The sequence below is a fragment of the Brienomyrus brachyistius genome, chromosome 1 (genome assembly GCF_023856365.1).
Source record: "Brienomyrus brachyistius isolate T26 chromosome 1, BBRACH_0.4, whole genome shotgun sequence".
NCBI classification, from domain to species: domain Eukaryota; kingdom Metazoa; phylum Chordata; class Actinopteri; order Osteoglossiformes; family Mormyridae; genus Brienomyrus; species Brienomyrus brachyistius.
The window spans coordinates 7,951,200-7,963,361 of record NC_064533.1 but is presented as its reverse complement, the minus strand read 5'-3'; the positions used below and the strand labels follow the sequence as shown (position 1 = coordinate 7,963,361).

Below are 12,162 nucleotides of genomic sequence, written 5' to 3'. Positions count from 1 at the left end.
GTTTGGTGCAAAAACAACACTGCATCACCAGAGGAGCACCCATGGTGAAGCGTGGTCAGGGTGACCTCAGGCTTTGGGCCTGTTCTTCAGCTGGAACTGGAGCTTTGGTCAAGGTGGAGGGAATCATGAACAGTTCCAAATACCAGTCAATGTCGGCCCAAACCCTTCAGGAGTCTATTAGAAAGATGAAGAGGAATTTCACCTTTTCAGCACCACGATGATCCCAAGCATACATCCACATCAACAGAAGAATGGCTTCACGAGAAGAAAACAAGTTTTGGAATGATCCAGCCAGAGCACAGACCTAAATCCAACCGAAAGTCTGCGGGGTGACCTGAAGGGGGCAGTGCAGGGGGAGATGCCCTCACTATCCGACCGATTTGGAGGAAGAGTTTTGCCAAATCAAGATGTGGCAACCTGATAGACTCCTACCCAAAAACACTGAATGCTGTAGTTAAATAAAAAGGTGCTTCAATAAAGTATTAGTTTAAGGTTGTGCACACTTATGTAAGAAGCTTATTGTATGTCTTTTATAATTGTTTTTGGGAATTTTGGCCCTAACAGATTTCTTTGCTTTGCAATTGAATTTTACAGGTTATAGACAGGTCACATTATAGGTGGGGAAAGTTTTGAAAAGATGTATTGGCATCTCATTTTTGTTCGCGTCACAAAAACCTGGCATTTTAACAGGGCCTTGCACACTTTTTAAATCTACTGCAGTGCATCTACGTGCATTTGGGCTCTGACTAATGGTGGTGGTTTATAACAATGTCTCTGGAATCAGCTCTGGGGCTCTTTCTAGTTTAACTTTTGGTAAAATTTAGAACTTAGCTCAGAAACTTCAACCATAAATGATATTCTACTTCATTTAACAGAAGGGATGTGAATTAAGAACTTGTTGAAGTTCTAGTGCCTGGAATTTCAGCATACTACATGCTGTGAACATTTAATACTGTTTCCAAGTATTTGTAATTTGAGCTACAAAGATACTTGAAATTGGAGATGTTTCCAACATAAGATAGGTTGTACCCTGGCAAGTAGGCCTACATTACTGTGTAACTTTTTATTTCTATTTATAAGACACTTGTTGACCTGAACATACAGGTAGAGTAAGTGCATTAAAACAAAAGACTTATAGGATAAATACTTTATCTCGATTTAAGTTTCCGGTCCTTAGTTTCTACACGAGACAAGAAGACGATCGTATTGTCCACGTTCTTCCGATCCGGCAGGCGGCGCTGTCGCGGTGATAAAAATCCAGATCGCACTCGGGTCAACTCTTCACGGCGCTTATCACGTGATACTCGCGTCAGTTGGTAAACAAACATGGCTTTGCGATGTGTTAGTTGCTTGTCCAGAGTACAGGTTCGTGTATGGTCGGTGTTAAGCAGGGCAGCAGCGGGCTGTGCTGCGGGTCCGGTCCGGAATCCCACCCTCAGGAGGCAGGAGGGAGGAATAAGGTCAGTCACCGCCATCCTGGAAAGAGAAAATAAACGTACGTGAATCTGGTGAAGAAAACGGCTTGTGATTAAGCAACATGTTCAACTCCAAGTTTATCTGCATATTGAACTATAATATATTATTTAAAATTTGTAGTTGTTTGTGCAAATATCAGTGGAGTAAAAATAGCCGCTGAATTCAGTTTTACCTAAATAAGTTCAAATGAGCTCTTTTTAGATGTCACCAGTTTAAACTTTGACTCGTATTAACTTTTAAACTTTGACTCGCTAAAAGGTCATGCTTGTAGTAGTAGTAGGTCAGGTTCAACGAATTATACAACTACTATGCTCTCCGGAAGTTCATAGGCATACATCGCTGCCTATACCCGCACAAGCAATAATCAAGCCAACTGGTGGCCCGGCTGCGCTTTATGGTTGCCTATTGTCTGTCTCCAGAACTATTACGCTTAATGATCCCAAGAAAAGAAATGCTTTATCTTTGTCTATGCTGACCGCCCTGCGGGCAGACCTCTTGGCAGACATCGACAGTGAGGAGCTGCGGGTCATTATTATATCTGGTATGTCACATTTTGTACCGCTAACGAAAAATACAAGAATGTATGGCTGGGCTGACCTTCACATTGTATTCCCTTTAAGCGGAGGGACCAGTGTTCTCATCTGGTCATGACCTAAAGGAACTGACATCATCTCAAGGGAGGGAGTACCACAGGCAGGTGTTTGGGGTGTGCTCTGAGGTGAGACACCCTCCATATTTGCCGTACCAAGTACCAGATTGTAGCGTTCAGGTTTTAGATGTGATGGTTTTTCACATTGCTACAGTGAAATGAAAGTGATATAATTTGACTGCATTTGTGGGTGTCTCTGGTGGTAAACTTTCTATTTAAATGTATTTTTTTCCCTCTCATTAAAGATAATGACTTTGATCCAGGAGATTCCGGTGCCTGTGATAGCTAAAGTTAATGGTGTTGCTACGGCAGCAGGATGCCAGCTCGTTGCTAGCTGTGACATTGCCGTGGCGACAGAGACGTCCACTTTTGCCACCCCTGGGGTAAATGTAGGGGTTTTCTGTTCCACTCCAGCGGTGGCAATTGGCAGAGCAGTGCCCAGAAAGGTGGGTAGGCCTTCACCCGAGGTGGCCATCATTTGTTTCTGTACTGGACTGTTTTGAGTCGTCTTAATTGGTCTTGGTATTTATAGGCGAATGCTGCCCAGTTCCTTTGTTTTCATTTGCCCTGTGATGCATCTTCAGGTTGTCATGGAAATGCTACTCACAGGAGAGCCCATCTCGGCCCATGCTGCACTTCTACATGGACTCGTCAGCAGAGTTGTCCCAGAGGAACAATTGGACCAGCAGACGCTGGCCATCGCCCAACACGTGTGCCAAACCAGTCGCTCTGTGGTAGCCCTGGGCAAGGCTACCTTCTACAAGCAGATGGCCCTGGGCCGCGAGACGGCCTATGGCATTGCCTCTGCTGCTATGGTAGACAACCTTGCACTTAGGGATGGCCAGGAAGGAGTCCAGGCCTTTCTAGGGAAACGGAAGCCTGTGTGGACACACAGCACAGAGAAGGTCTCTGAGTGAACACTGTGCTTCTACCTTTTATGCACAGGAGTTTCATTGATCATTATATGATAAATGATCTCCTGCCTTAAAATGGGCAGTTAGAATCTACTGGGTGGAATTGTGCTTCCATGCAAGGTACAGGCTCTGAAGTGGAAAACTGTTCAGTAATATGACTGCCGTGCTTTAAATTGCTTCGTCATCACTAGCTCTGGCAGTGTGCACTTCGTCAGCATAGAACTGCTATGTGGTATTTTTTTTTTACAGTGGCCACAAGAGGGTGCTGCATCCCGGCACAATGGTACATTGTTCTAGAAACCAGTTTTCAAGGATTTTCTTGTTTAACACTTGTAGAATCATGTCATTTGTATGACAATGTCAGGGATGCAAAATTAAAGAAAGTTGGGATTATATATTTAATTTCAATCTGATTGCTTGTGATAGTGATCTCTTACAATCCAAATAATCGCCTCATTAAAGTGTGCGTGAAAACAGCATATAGAACGTCCGTTAAAGAATGGATCGTTTATCCCTGATCTGTGGCAGTGAATAAACCTTAAAACTAGTACTGATGGTTGTCGGACATTTGTGTTCCAGGGTGTTTTAGGGGTTTGTTCCTCTGATAAGAAATGTACAACGGTTAACCGTTATACTCTTTCCAACTGGAAAGCTCGTAATTGTTAGTAGCTATACTATATTAGGAATATAATCTTGTAATATCTCTGTAAAACTTCGTTTTTGGCATGATGACCCCCTGCTGTACATGAGAATGGAGTTGTGAAGCAGGGTGTTCATTCAAGCCAAACGCCGTGGTAAGAGGTAGCGAACTACTTTAGGGAGGCTAGTGGACTTTAAGCTGCAGGGAGGTGGCAGCTTGGTTTGTCGATGGTTAAGATACACCTACACACCAGCCAAGTCCTGACTCATATTTGCTGCATGTCACGATTTTACCAGCATACTGGTTTAGTTGTCAACTAGTTAGTTTTTTTTTTTTTTTTTTATGAAATTGACCAAAGTGTCTCTGTGTTTACAAGGTCCACACCATAGTACCCATTTTGGTTTCACGCATGATGCAAATGTCCAGGAATGACCAGCAGGTGCGTTAAATCGTTTGGATCTGAGTTAACGCCACTGTCACGCTAAGATGTAACCACAGCTGTACCCAACAAAATTTGAATTGAAAACGATGACTGGGTAAGAGGACCGCTTATAACGCGGAACGCCCGTTTGCATATTATCAGCCAGAAAACTTGAAAGGATTTACCGCCCCCCCCCCCGCGACCCTGACTTGGACGAGCGGTTTCGGAAGACGGATGGATTATAGCGCGGTGCTAAAAGTGGATGGCGATGCAGTTCTTTGGAAAATGAAAGAAGATCAAATAGTTAATGATCAGTACGATAACCATCGCCTGATTGTGTTTTGTTCTCATCCTCCCCATGTTTGTTTAGTTTGAATTTGTGAAGCGTCTTTGTGTATAAGAAATACGCTCTATAAAAAAATCATTATTAATGTTATATCTTTTTATATAATCTAAAAACAGTGATCACCTTCCCGTGGTAATTATGTTCAATTCCTCCATTGTACGACAAAATTTACATGATCTATGTTAAGGAGAAAATGTGTATTGTCACTCGGAAAGCTTTTGTTTCAGCAGTGAAAGAATATTACTGTGGAATGTCATCGCTGGATAATTCTACAGGGTTATGAAACTCTTAATATCGAAGTGCTTTATACCGGTACTTCGTTATTTTAACGTTGTTTTCTGGTGTTTCCCTTTTATCAAATGCGAATTCTCTGCAGTGGTATCACTATATCTGGTATTTAATTGAATAAACATCAACAGCTTAATTAATGCGAGCAATAAAAGAGACCTTACTGATAAATGATCTTATTAAAAAAGCATCGATTGCGGGTTAATTATTTGAGACTTTTCTGAAAAAAAGAATCGTTGCCAGTTGTTACAACATATAAATTTGGTGATAATTTTTACGCTGATAAACCAGCTGAAGTGAATGAGCCTATTCAGTGAGACTTTTTTTAACCCCTGGTCTGACATTCCTGTTCCGGACTGACTCGTTCTTCGGCTTTTGGAGACTGAACTCTACCGAGATTAGCTGCAAACTCGGGTGCCTGTGGGAGGGGGGAATCTGGAAAAAAAAAACAATAGTTCATGACTGGAATAACAGGACTTTGTTGACGACGTCACTCAGAAGAATCACCATCCGGCTTTAGTGGGACAGTTATATACCCGAAATACCATCCATCCGCAGCTACATGGAACTTCTGTAGCAGGGTGACGATGTGATGGGGATGGACGCGAAGAGAGTAAGATTCCGCTTAAGCTGAAGATATATTTTTATAGAGTACTCAACCATTTTCGTTATTATACAAAATATGTATTTAACTTAATTTTAAATCTTTACATGAAATTGTGACATATTTTATTATGTGTTTTACCCTTTAGGTTTGCGTCGTGCGAAGCCAGTTGTATTATTCTCAGGCATGAGCGTTAATTTGTCCCCGGTCCGCAAGAACATCGACCACCGGGGACCCTCATGAGATATCAGCGGGGCTCTGCGCCCCCGGCTCCGGACCATGACCTTCCATCCGAGTCCCGACTCCCGGCTTCACGTCGGGCTCAATGGAGCTCATCATATCGCCCGGGGAAGCGCTCAAAACCACTACAAACCTTCTGTAAGGATGTTCTCCTTTCGGTTTATCCATGTCCTCGGACCCGTTCGATTTTCAGTACATTTTGTATGTATGTATGTATGCAGTATCCGTTTAATTTGTTACCTGTGTTATTTAAATGTTGTTTAGTTTAATATCAATTGACATAAAAAGGCATTAATATGATAACACTTTACTCGACGGGACACATACTTGTAGTAACTTGAGTTATTACTAAGTACTAATCATGAACAGATATATTCGCTACTTGAGACGATGCGCTTCGATTCAATGATGAACAAACTTACGATCAGTATTTCACTTGTCATTCATTTTTTGTTCCTTCAGTAGTTGACAAAGGTTTACAGAATGAACAGATTTAGTAACTGATCATATGCGTCACGATTTGTTAATGAGTTAACATAAGATCAGAGGTATTTACATCTGTAGCTGTTGCGTTTATCCGAGTTATTTATGGCTATATACGTGACTTAAACCTATAAATACATGTTTATCATCAAGACAAGTCATTCGTTTGAGGAATTGCGGTTATTGAAAAAACGAAGGGTGTGCGTTTCTAGCTATGAACCTGGTCTCAGTCTTCGCCACTGTGTACACAAAAGCTGGCAAGCCCCCGTTCTGGGACCTGCGCTTCCTGAAATTAAACCGGATCAGGCTCCAGGCGGTTGGGGCAGGGGAAGCAGGTTCGACTGCGGTTTTGCAGCGCTGCTTCCCCAGCATGGCGCTGTGTGCCCGGCCCCGGTGCATACCACCTGGCTGAGCGGCTGTGGAAACCGCACTGCGTGCCTATTTCGCAAGGGAATACACCTACAACCGAAAACACAACCTTCTGTGTTCGTAGTGAAAATGTAGTTTTTTTTCCAAGGTATGGGGGTTGGGTTTTGATTTAGCGTTAATAAATGTACAGTGTACTTCCAGCCACAATTTTACAAGATGCACATGGCTGAATTTCCAAATGTAAACCGATCGTTTTCCCTGTGGAAATGTGCACGGCTCGGACTTTGCTTAAATATTACGATTTACTAATAGCCTCTGACAAGGTCAGGAACCCACAACGTACCGAGGGGGTTCTGTTCCTTCTGTAACAAAGAAGCCGCTGAAGGAGTTTCCTGTCTAGGAGCATTTTATGGAACATTCCCAAAACCAAAAGTGTAACATTCACAAAAAGCTGCGATAATCATGCTGATAATCAGCGTCATTCTACCCTGACTCAACAGCATTCACAGAACCACTTTGTGAAGCTTGTGTATTTGTTGGTTTTCCCTAAAGCTGAAACCTGGAGTTTATGGGGCTGGAGATTAATGAAAGCTGAAGGAGATGTGACGTCAACTTAGCCTTCAGGTTCTGCATATTGACTATCTGCAGCGGCCTTTTGAGTGCTCTTGGTCTTTGGACGTCTGGAGTTAGTGTGGACTTTCCCACGGAAACATTCCCCACTAACTTACTTTCAATTTCAGACAAATATAGAATATCAGAGATCAAAAGGAAGGAAAATTAACTGGTTTTCATTATTACACCAGCATCTAAAAATATTTTTAAATTTCATGAAGGGATAGAATAACATTCAGAGACCATAAGCACCTTTTGAGTGGGGTGGGGGTGTTTTTAGCTGTGGTTTGACAGTCTGCACGAGACTTGACATATAGAGAAGCCTTTCTCTGTCCCTCCACGCGTTACGTGTGAGGTCTGGGGATGTGGAATCTGGTCCTCAGTCCGACTGTCATGGAAACTGTCCGTGTGTTTCTTTCTGTTCCGTACTCGAGTGGGCGGGGCTGATTATCGGGGGTGGGTCACATGACCCCATGTTCTTGAGAATGTTCTCTGGGCCTTGGCTCCTCCTGTGCTTCTGTAGGGCCCTTTGTTTCCTGCCAGGTTGTAGTCTGGCTCCTGGGGTGGGAGGAACAAGCTGCTCTCTGTTCCCGGCAAACGCACACAGGAGGGAAATGCAGTGCCGGCCACGTGGACGGCTGGCAGTTAGATGGTGTCTGGAGCATCATGTTCACACGTTGCCCAAAGCACTGGAATCGGGTCCTAAACAGAGATCTGATTGGTCAAAATCCCGATAAGCATCAAGTTTACCAGATGAAGGCGTTTGTGACAAAGAACATATCTGGAATGTTCTCAGTTGTATAGCTAACATGTGAGAATGATTGGATGCTGTGTCAGTTGTTTGTTAAAGCGCTTGTTGCCTCAGGCTCAGACTTTTGTCCCCAGCTTTATCTCATTGTGTCGGATTTAGTCTCTCACCTCTTGCCTCCTTGCTCAACCTCTTGCTAATAACTGCATACTTGGCATAGGTGCAGGAAGATGTCTTCAGCTCAGGGTAAAAGTCGGACTGACCAATAGACTTTACCGAAGTTCTTTTGTATTGTTCATAGCTGTTAGCAGCTAACAACAGTAGTCTTTTTGGAGAAATCATTATAAAGTCACCTCTAACTACCATGATCCTATGTTTTGCTTTCACAAAAGGTATAAGCAAGGGCACACTGCCCTAGAGTATTTTGACAGTGCAGTACCGTTAGCAACCAGAAGAGGCGCTGAAGCACCCTCAGCACCCATCCTCCCAGCACTACTGATACTTGGTGTGATTTTCAGAACTATCCTGCTGCCATTCATGCTTCTGGCCTGTTTGTTTTCCTGTCTGTCTGCCTTTTCTCATGGCCTCTTGCATCCTGCCTTTGCAGGAAGACGAGGCACTGTGGTTCCTGAGTCGTGAGGAGCGGGAGTGTATCTTGTTCCTGGAAGAGACCATCAACACATTCGACGATGATCTGGAGGATCGAGACCAGTTTCCACAGAGCAGCAGTCCAGCAGGGAGCCATGGAGCCGTTGTTGATGCTGCTGCTGCCCCTGCAGTTTCCAGCAGCCTCAAGGAGCAAGATATCATTGACCTGGTCCAAGTCCAGCCTGATCCACCTGGCCCAAGGGAGGTTCCGCATATTTCCATCATGCCAGGTATCTTAAACAATCACCTGATCTATGAATGTGTGTGGGTCATTTGGAGGGGAAAGCGGAACACGTCACGGACCTAATTTTCAAACGCTGCATTTCATTGGGTGTGATTGCAAACAGAACCATGTAATTGTTATGAGGGGTGGTTAACATCAGGATTATGAACCTACAGGGGTAACATTAAGGGGTAGGGTCAGGCAGTAGCCTACTAGGGGTCAAAGAAAATTAATCTGTCTTTTATGAGGGCTGGGAGTAAGGAAGTGGTGGGCTGAATGTCCTTGACCATTGACCTTGGTGGTTATGTCCAAGGTCAAAGTAGAAAGTGAAGCTGATAGTTTTATTTTTAACGCGTTTGTCATCATGGTGCTTGTAATTTTTTAAGATTTCCGGACCATTGGTTTGCCCCCGGAAGCTCATACTGAGGTGAAAGTGAGGCGGGATCAAACAGACAACCAACCCGTTGGCTCTATTCCGACCCCAATGGTGATAGCCCAAAAAATCGCAGTTCATCAGGGCAGTGGTGCTCCAGCCACAACATCTGTCCCCACTGGACACAGGAGGAGCCTGGATTTCACTGGAGACTCCTCTTCAATTCCTTTGCCTGACCATGCAGTTAAACAGGGTCCACCAACTACAGCGAAACCAAGCCGATATCCAGACAATATCAGTGTGGCACTTCCTAGCAGGGACTACAATCAGACCATTGTCAAGGCCTCTGTGAATGTCCACCAGCGTCAAGCTCAGGTGCTGGCCAACCTAACAGGAAGACCTCATGTGTACGAACCGATAGAAGAAAAACAGGTGAGGAAAGTCCCAAACCGGAGTATCTCATTCCACGATTTGACACCGAATAAATCCAGGATGGAGGCGCTGTCCAAACTAGGATTGACTAAAGAGCGAAAACTATCAGCATTCAGTAGTAACAGCAACTTGCCCAGGATAATCAGTCCATCTTTGTCGCAAACTAACAGCTCTTCTTGTTCAAATAATGCCAGTGGTACTGACAGGAAGCCTGAAGCTGTTGCCCGCTCTTCTGCACCCAAGACTCATGTCTCTCCAAATGATCATAACATCTGTGGTGGAAAAACTGAAGTAGCGACGGCCTCCAACCAAAAAGCAGATGCTCATTCTCAGTGTGTGAGTAACGACGGCAAGGAGATGGACACACCAGCTTCACTCCAGTGTAGCAGTGGTAGCTTCAACAACTACGAAGGGAAAACTAAAGTTATATCTTCAGTACCAATGACGAACTCCCACCTCCCTCCCCACCATATCAATAAGCAGTGCAGCAGGTCAGATGCCCCCACCTCATCGCTGGATATTGGCAAAACCAAGACCAATGTCTCGAGTGACGTCGACAAATACAGAGGCAACCCTGTGAATCCATCGAACAGTTTTATTCAACAAAACCACAAACCCCAAGAAATCACTTCCTCGACGTCGCCCAAAAGCACCAAGTCTTTTTCAAATGACTCGAACAGCTACAGCAACAAAACCAAAGTCTCAATTTCTCCACAGGCACCTTCCACCAAGCCTGCGGTCAACATAGCCAAGTCAAACGTCACTACTGTAACCCTCAAACCAGCTGCCTCTGTCCCCAATGTTGCTCTAAGATCAATGTCTTTCAGAGCAGAATCTCATCCTGAAGATGTACCCAAACCCGGCCGCCAAAATAGAACCGCGAGTTTCAGTGTGGGACAGTTGGCGTCAACATCATCGGAACGTCGGAGGTCCATCTCCAAGCCACCATTCTGGTCTCAGGGCATCACGGTGCAGTTCTCTGGGCGTGGGCCCACTGATGAATCCCGCCGAGAAGCACTACGCAAGTTGGGGCTCCTCAAAGACACGTACTAATGCTGAAGCTGAGGGGTGTAAACCTCACACTTTTTCAGGAGTGAGACATGCAGTTTTCTGCGGGTCAAAGAATCAGGGGAATGGAAACCTGAAGATTCTTGCACATATTTTTTACCCAGTTACCTGCCAGAACACTAATAATAGTTTCTGTGTGCATTGATTGACCTTGGTGCCATCACTTCTGTGTCACACAGACCAAGACCCAGCAGAGAACAGAGTATGGACATTTATGGCTAATTCTTGCTCAATGGTTGGTTGTATAGTATGTTAAAAGCCCAAGGTATTATGGAAACTTCCATAGTGTGCCTTTCATTGAATGACTAACAAGTAATCTTGTTAACAGCCAAATCTAGACCTTCCAGATGTTTTCTATCTTTTCCATTTTCAGCTCTTTTGGTTTCCCACAGAAAGGGAGCATGCGATTTCTTGTTTCTGTGGTCCTGTTAGAGTTAATAAACATCTAATTAGGGTTCATTCTTTATTTCTATATCACTCCAACTATTATTTTTAATTACTATGACATTAACTCACTGTCGTTATGCTGCAATTATGTTGTGATGTACTACTATACAAATGAAACCATATAACCATTTGTAGTACAAGTACTAGAGCTGAGTAGTATAACTGTAATTTCCTACATAGTATTTAAAAAGTATAAAGTATTTAATCTTCAGACAGGTGTAATACTTAAAAAAATGAAATGGATCTGATCTCTTAGTTAACCTGCTATGTAAAAATGCGAGTTTTTTCCACAGGGAATATGGTACTGTAAGCCTGGTCATCTGATGCTTGTTCATTAGCAGTGTTGTAACATTTTTGTCTAATTTTGTGGATGTGTGTCTGTGTAAGAGAATGAGCAAAGCTGTGTGTGTGTGTGTGCGCGCGCGCGAGTTCTGTGTTTCAAGTTTTTGGAATAATGTGAAATGTGATTTTTTTTTTTTTTTTTTGGCAATTTCTGCTAGACTCCGGTTCTGTAGTTTATCTGCAATTTTGAAGTAAACAGCCACATACTAGACCTGACCTCACTGCAAGAACATGTGCTAAAATGCACCAGTACCAGTAATGTCGACCCCCCCCCCCCACGTTACCTTTGAAAATACTGCATATCTAGTAAAGCATTTGCATAGTAATGTACAAATTACTAACATGTTGTAGACAGAGAACTTTAAACCCTTTTCACAGACATCACTAAATATGAACATTGTACCTCGTTACAAGTAGTTTTATGACCCAAAAGAATAAATGTTTCAGACTAAGTGGTTTGTCTCGTGCTGTACTTGAAGTATATTTTCCAAGATCAAAACAAAAGCACCCAACTGAAAAGAACTCAAGGCTCATGTTACAGGTTTATTCTTTGAAAATGTCCCTTTAGCTAATAAAAATATTTGATGTTGAAAGACGCAAGTAGTAAAAATGTCCTTTCCTACATTACTCATGTTAAAATACCTTTTCATTGCTTGCATTATTGTTTACAGCGTGCCAGTCATCTCCAAGCAGAACAGGGGCCTCTTCCTGTGCTGGAGCCCAAGCTGGTCCGAGCACATTCCCTCTCGCTGTCGTGACAGCATTTCTAATAACCAGACATTTTTTTTGCACGTAGTGGGGTTACTCTGGAGGCGAAGGTGGACACTGGGACGGAATTT

General features: G+C 43.5%; 2 protein-coding genes across 2 annotated transcripts; both read left to right on the top strand.

The window, feature by feature from the left end:
• The first annotated feature begins 1,302 nt into the window (after positions 1-1,302).
• On the top strand, positions 1,303-3,593 carry echdc3 (enoyl CoA hydratase domain containing 3). The gene is made up of 5 exons (XM_049030782.1): positions 1,303-1,460; positions 1,896-2,017; positions 2,097-2,194; positions 2,371-2,571; positions 2,710-3,593. The coding sequence occupies exons 1-5, from the start codon at positions 1,327-1,329 to the stop codon at positions 3,040-3,042; spliced, it is 888 nt and encodes a 295-aa protein (XP_048886739.1). The 5' UTR covers positions 1,303-1,326; the 3' UTR covers positions 3,043-3,593.
• A 126-nt stretch (positions 3,594-3,719) lies between these two features.
• LOC125751622 (uncharacterized) lies at positions 3,720-11,767 on the top strand. The gene is made up of 4 exons (XM_049030675.1): positions 3,720-5,347; positions 5,487-5,716; positions 8,398-8,668; positions 9,048-11,767. Exons 2-4 carry the CDS (start codon positions 5,618-5,620, stop codon positions 10,517-10,519), a joined length of 1,842 nt encoding a protein of 613 aa, XP_048886632.1. The 5' UTR covers positions 3,720-5,347; positions 5,487-5,617; the 3' UTR covers positions 10,520-11,767.
• The last annotated feature ends 395 nt before the right edge of the window (positions 11,768-12,162 follow it).

Excerpts from the sequence above, each read along its gene's own strand:
- echdc3 (XM_049030782.1), top strand. The coding sequence starts at position 1,327 with ATGGCTTTGCGATGTGTTAGTTGCTTGTCCAGAGTACAGGTTCGTGTA. Across the intron at positions 1,461-1,895 it reads AGGCAGGAGGGAGGAATAAG|AACTATTACGCTTAATGATC; the intron begins GTCAGTCACCGC and ends GTCTGTCTCCAG. Across the intron at positions 2,195-2,370 it reads TGTTTGGGGTGTGCTCTGAG|ATAATGACTTTGATCCAGGA; the intron begins GTGAGACACCCT and ends CTCTCATTAAAG.
- LOC125751622 (XM_049030675.1), top strand. The coding sequence starts at position 5,618 with ATGACCTTCCATCCGAGTCCCGACTCCCGGCTTCACGTCGGGCTCAAT. Across the intron at positions 5,717-8,397 it reads AAAACCACTACAAACCTTCT|GAAGACGAGGCACTGTGGTT; the intron begins GTAAGGATGTTC and ends CTGCCTTTGCAG. Across the intron at positions 8,669-9,047 it reads GCATATTTCCATCATGCCAG|ATTTCCGGACCATTGGTTTG; the intron begins GTATCTTAAACA and ends TAATTTTTTAAG.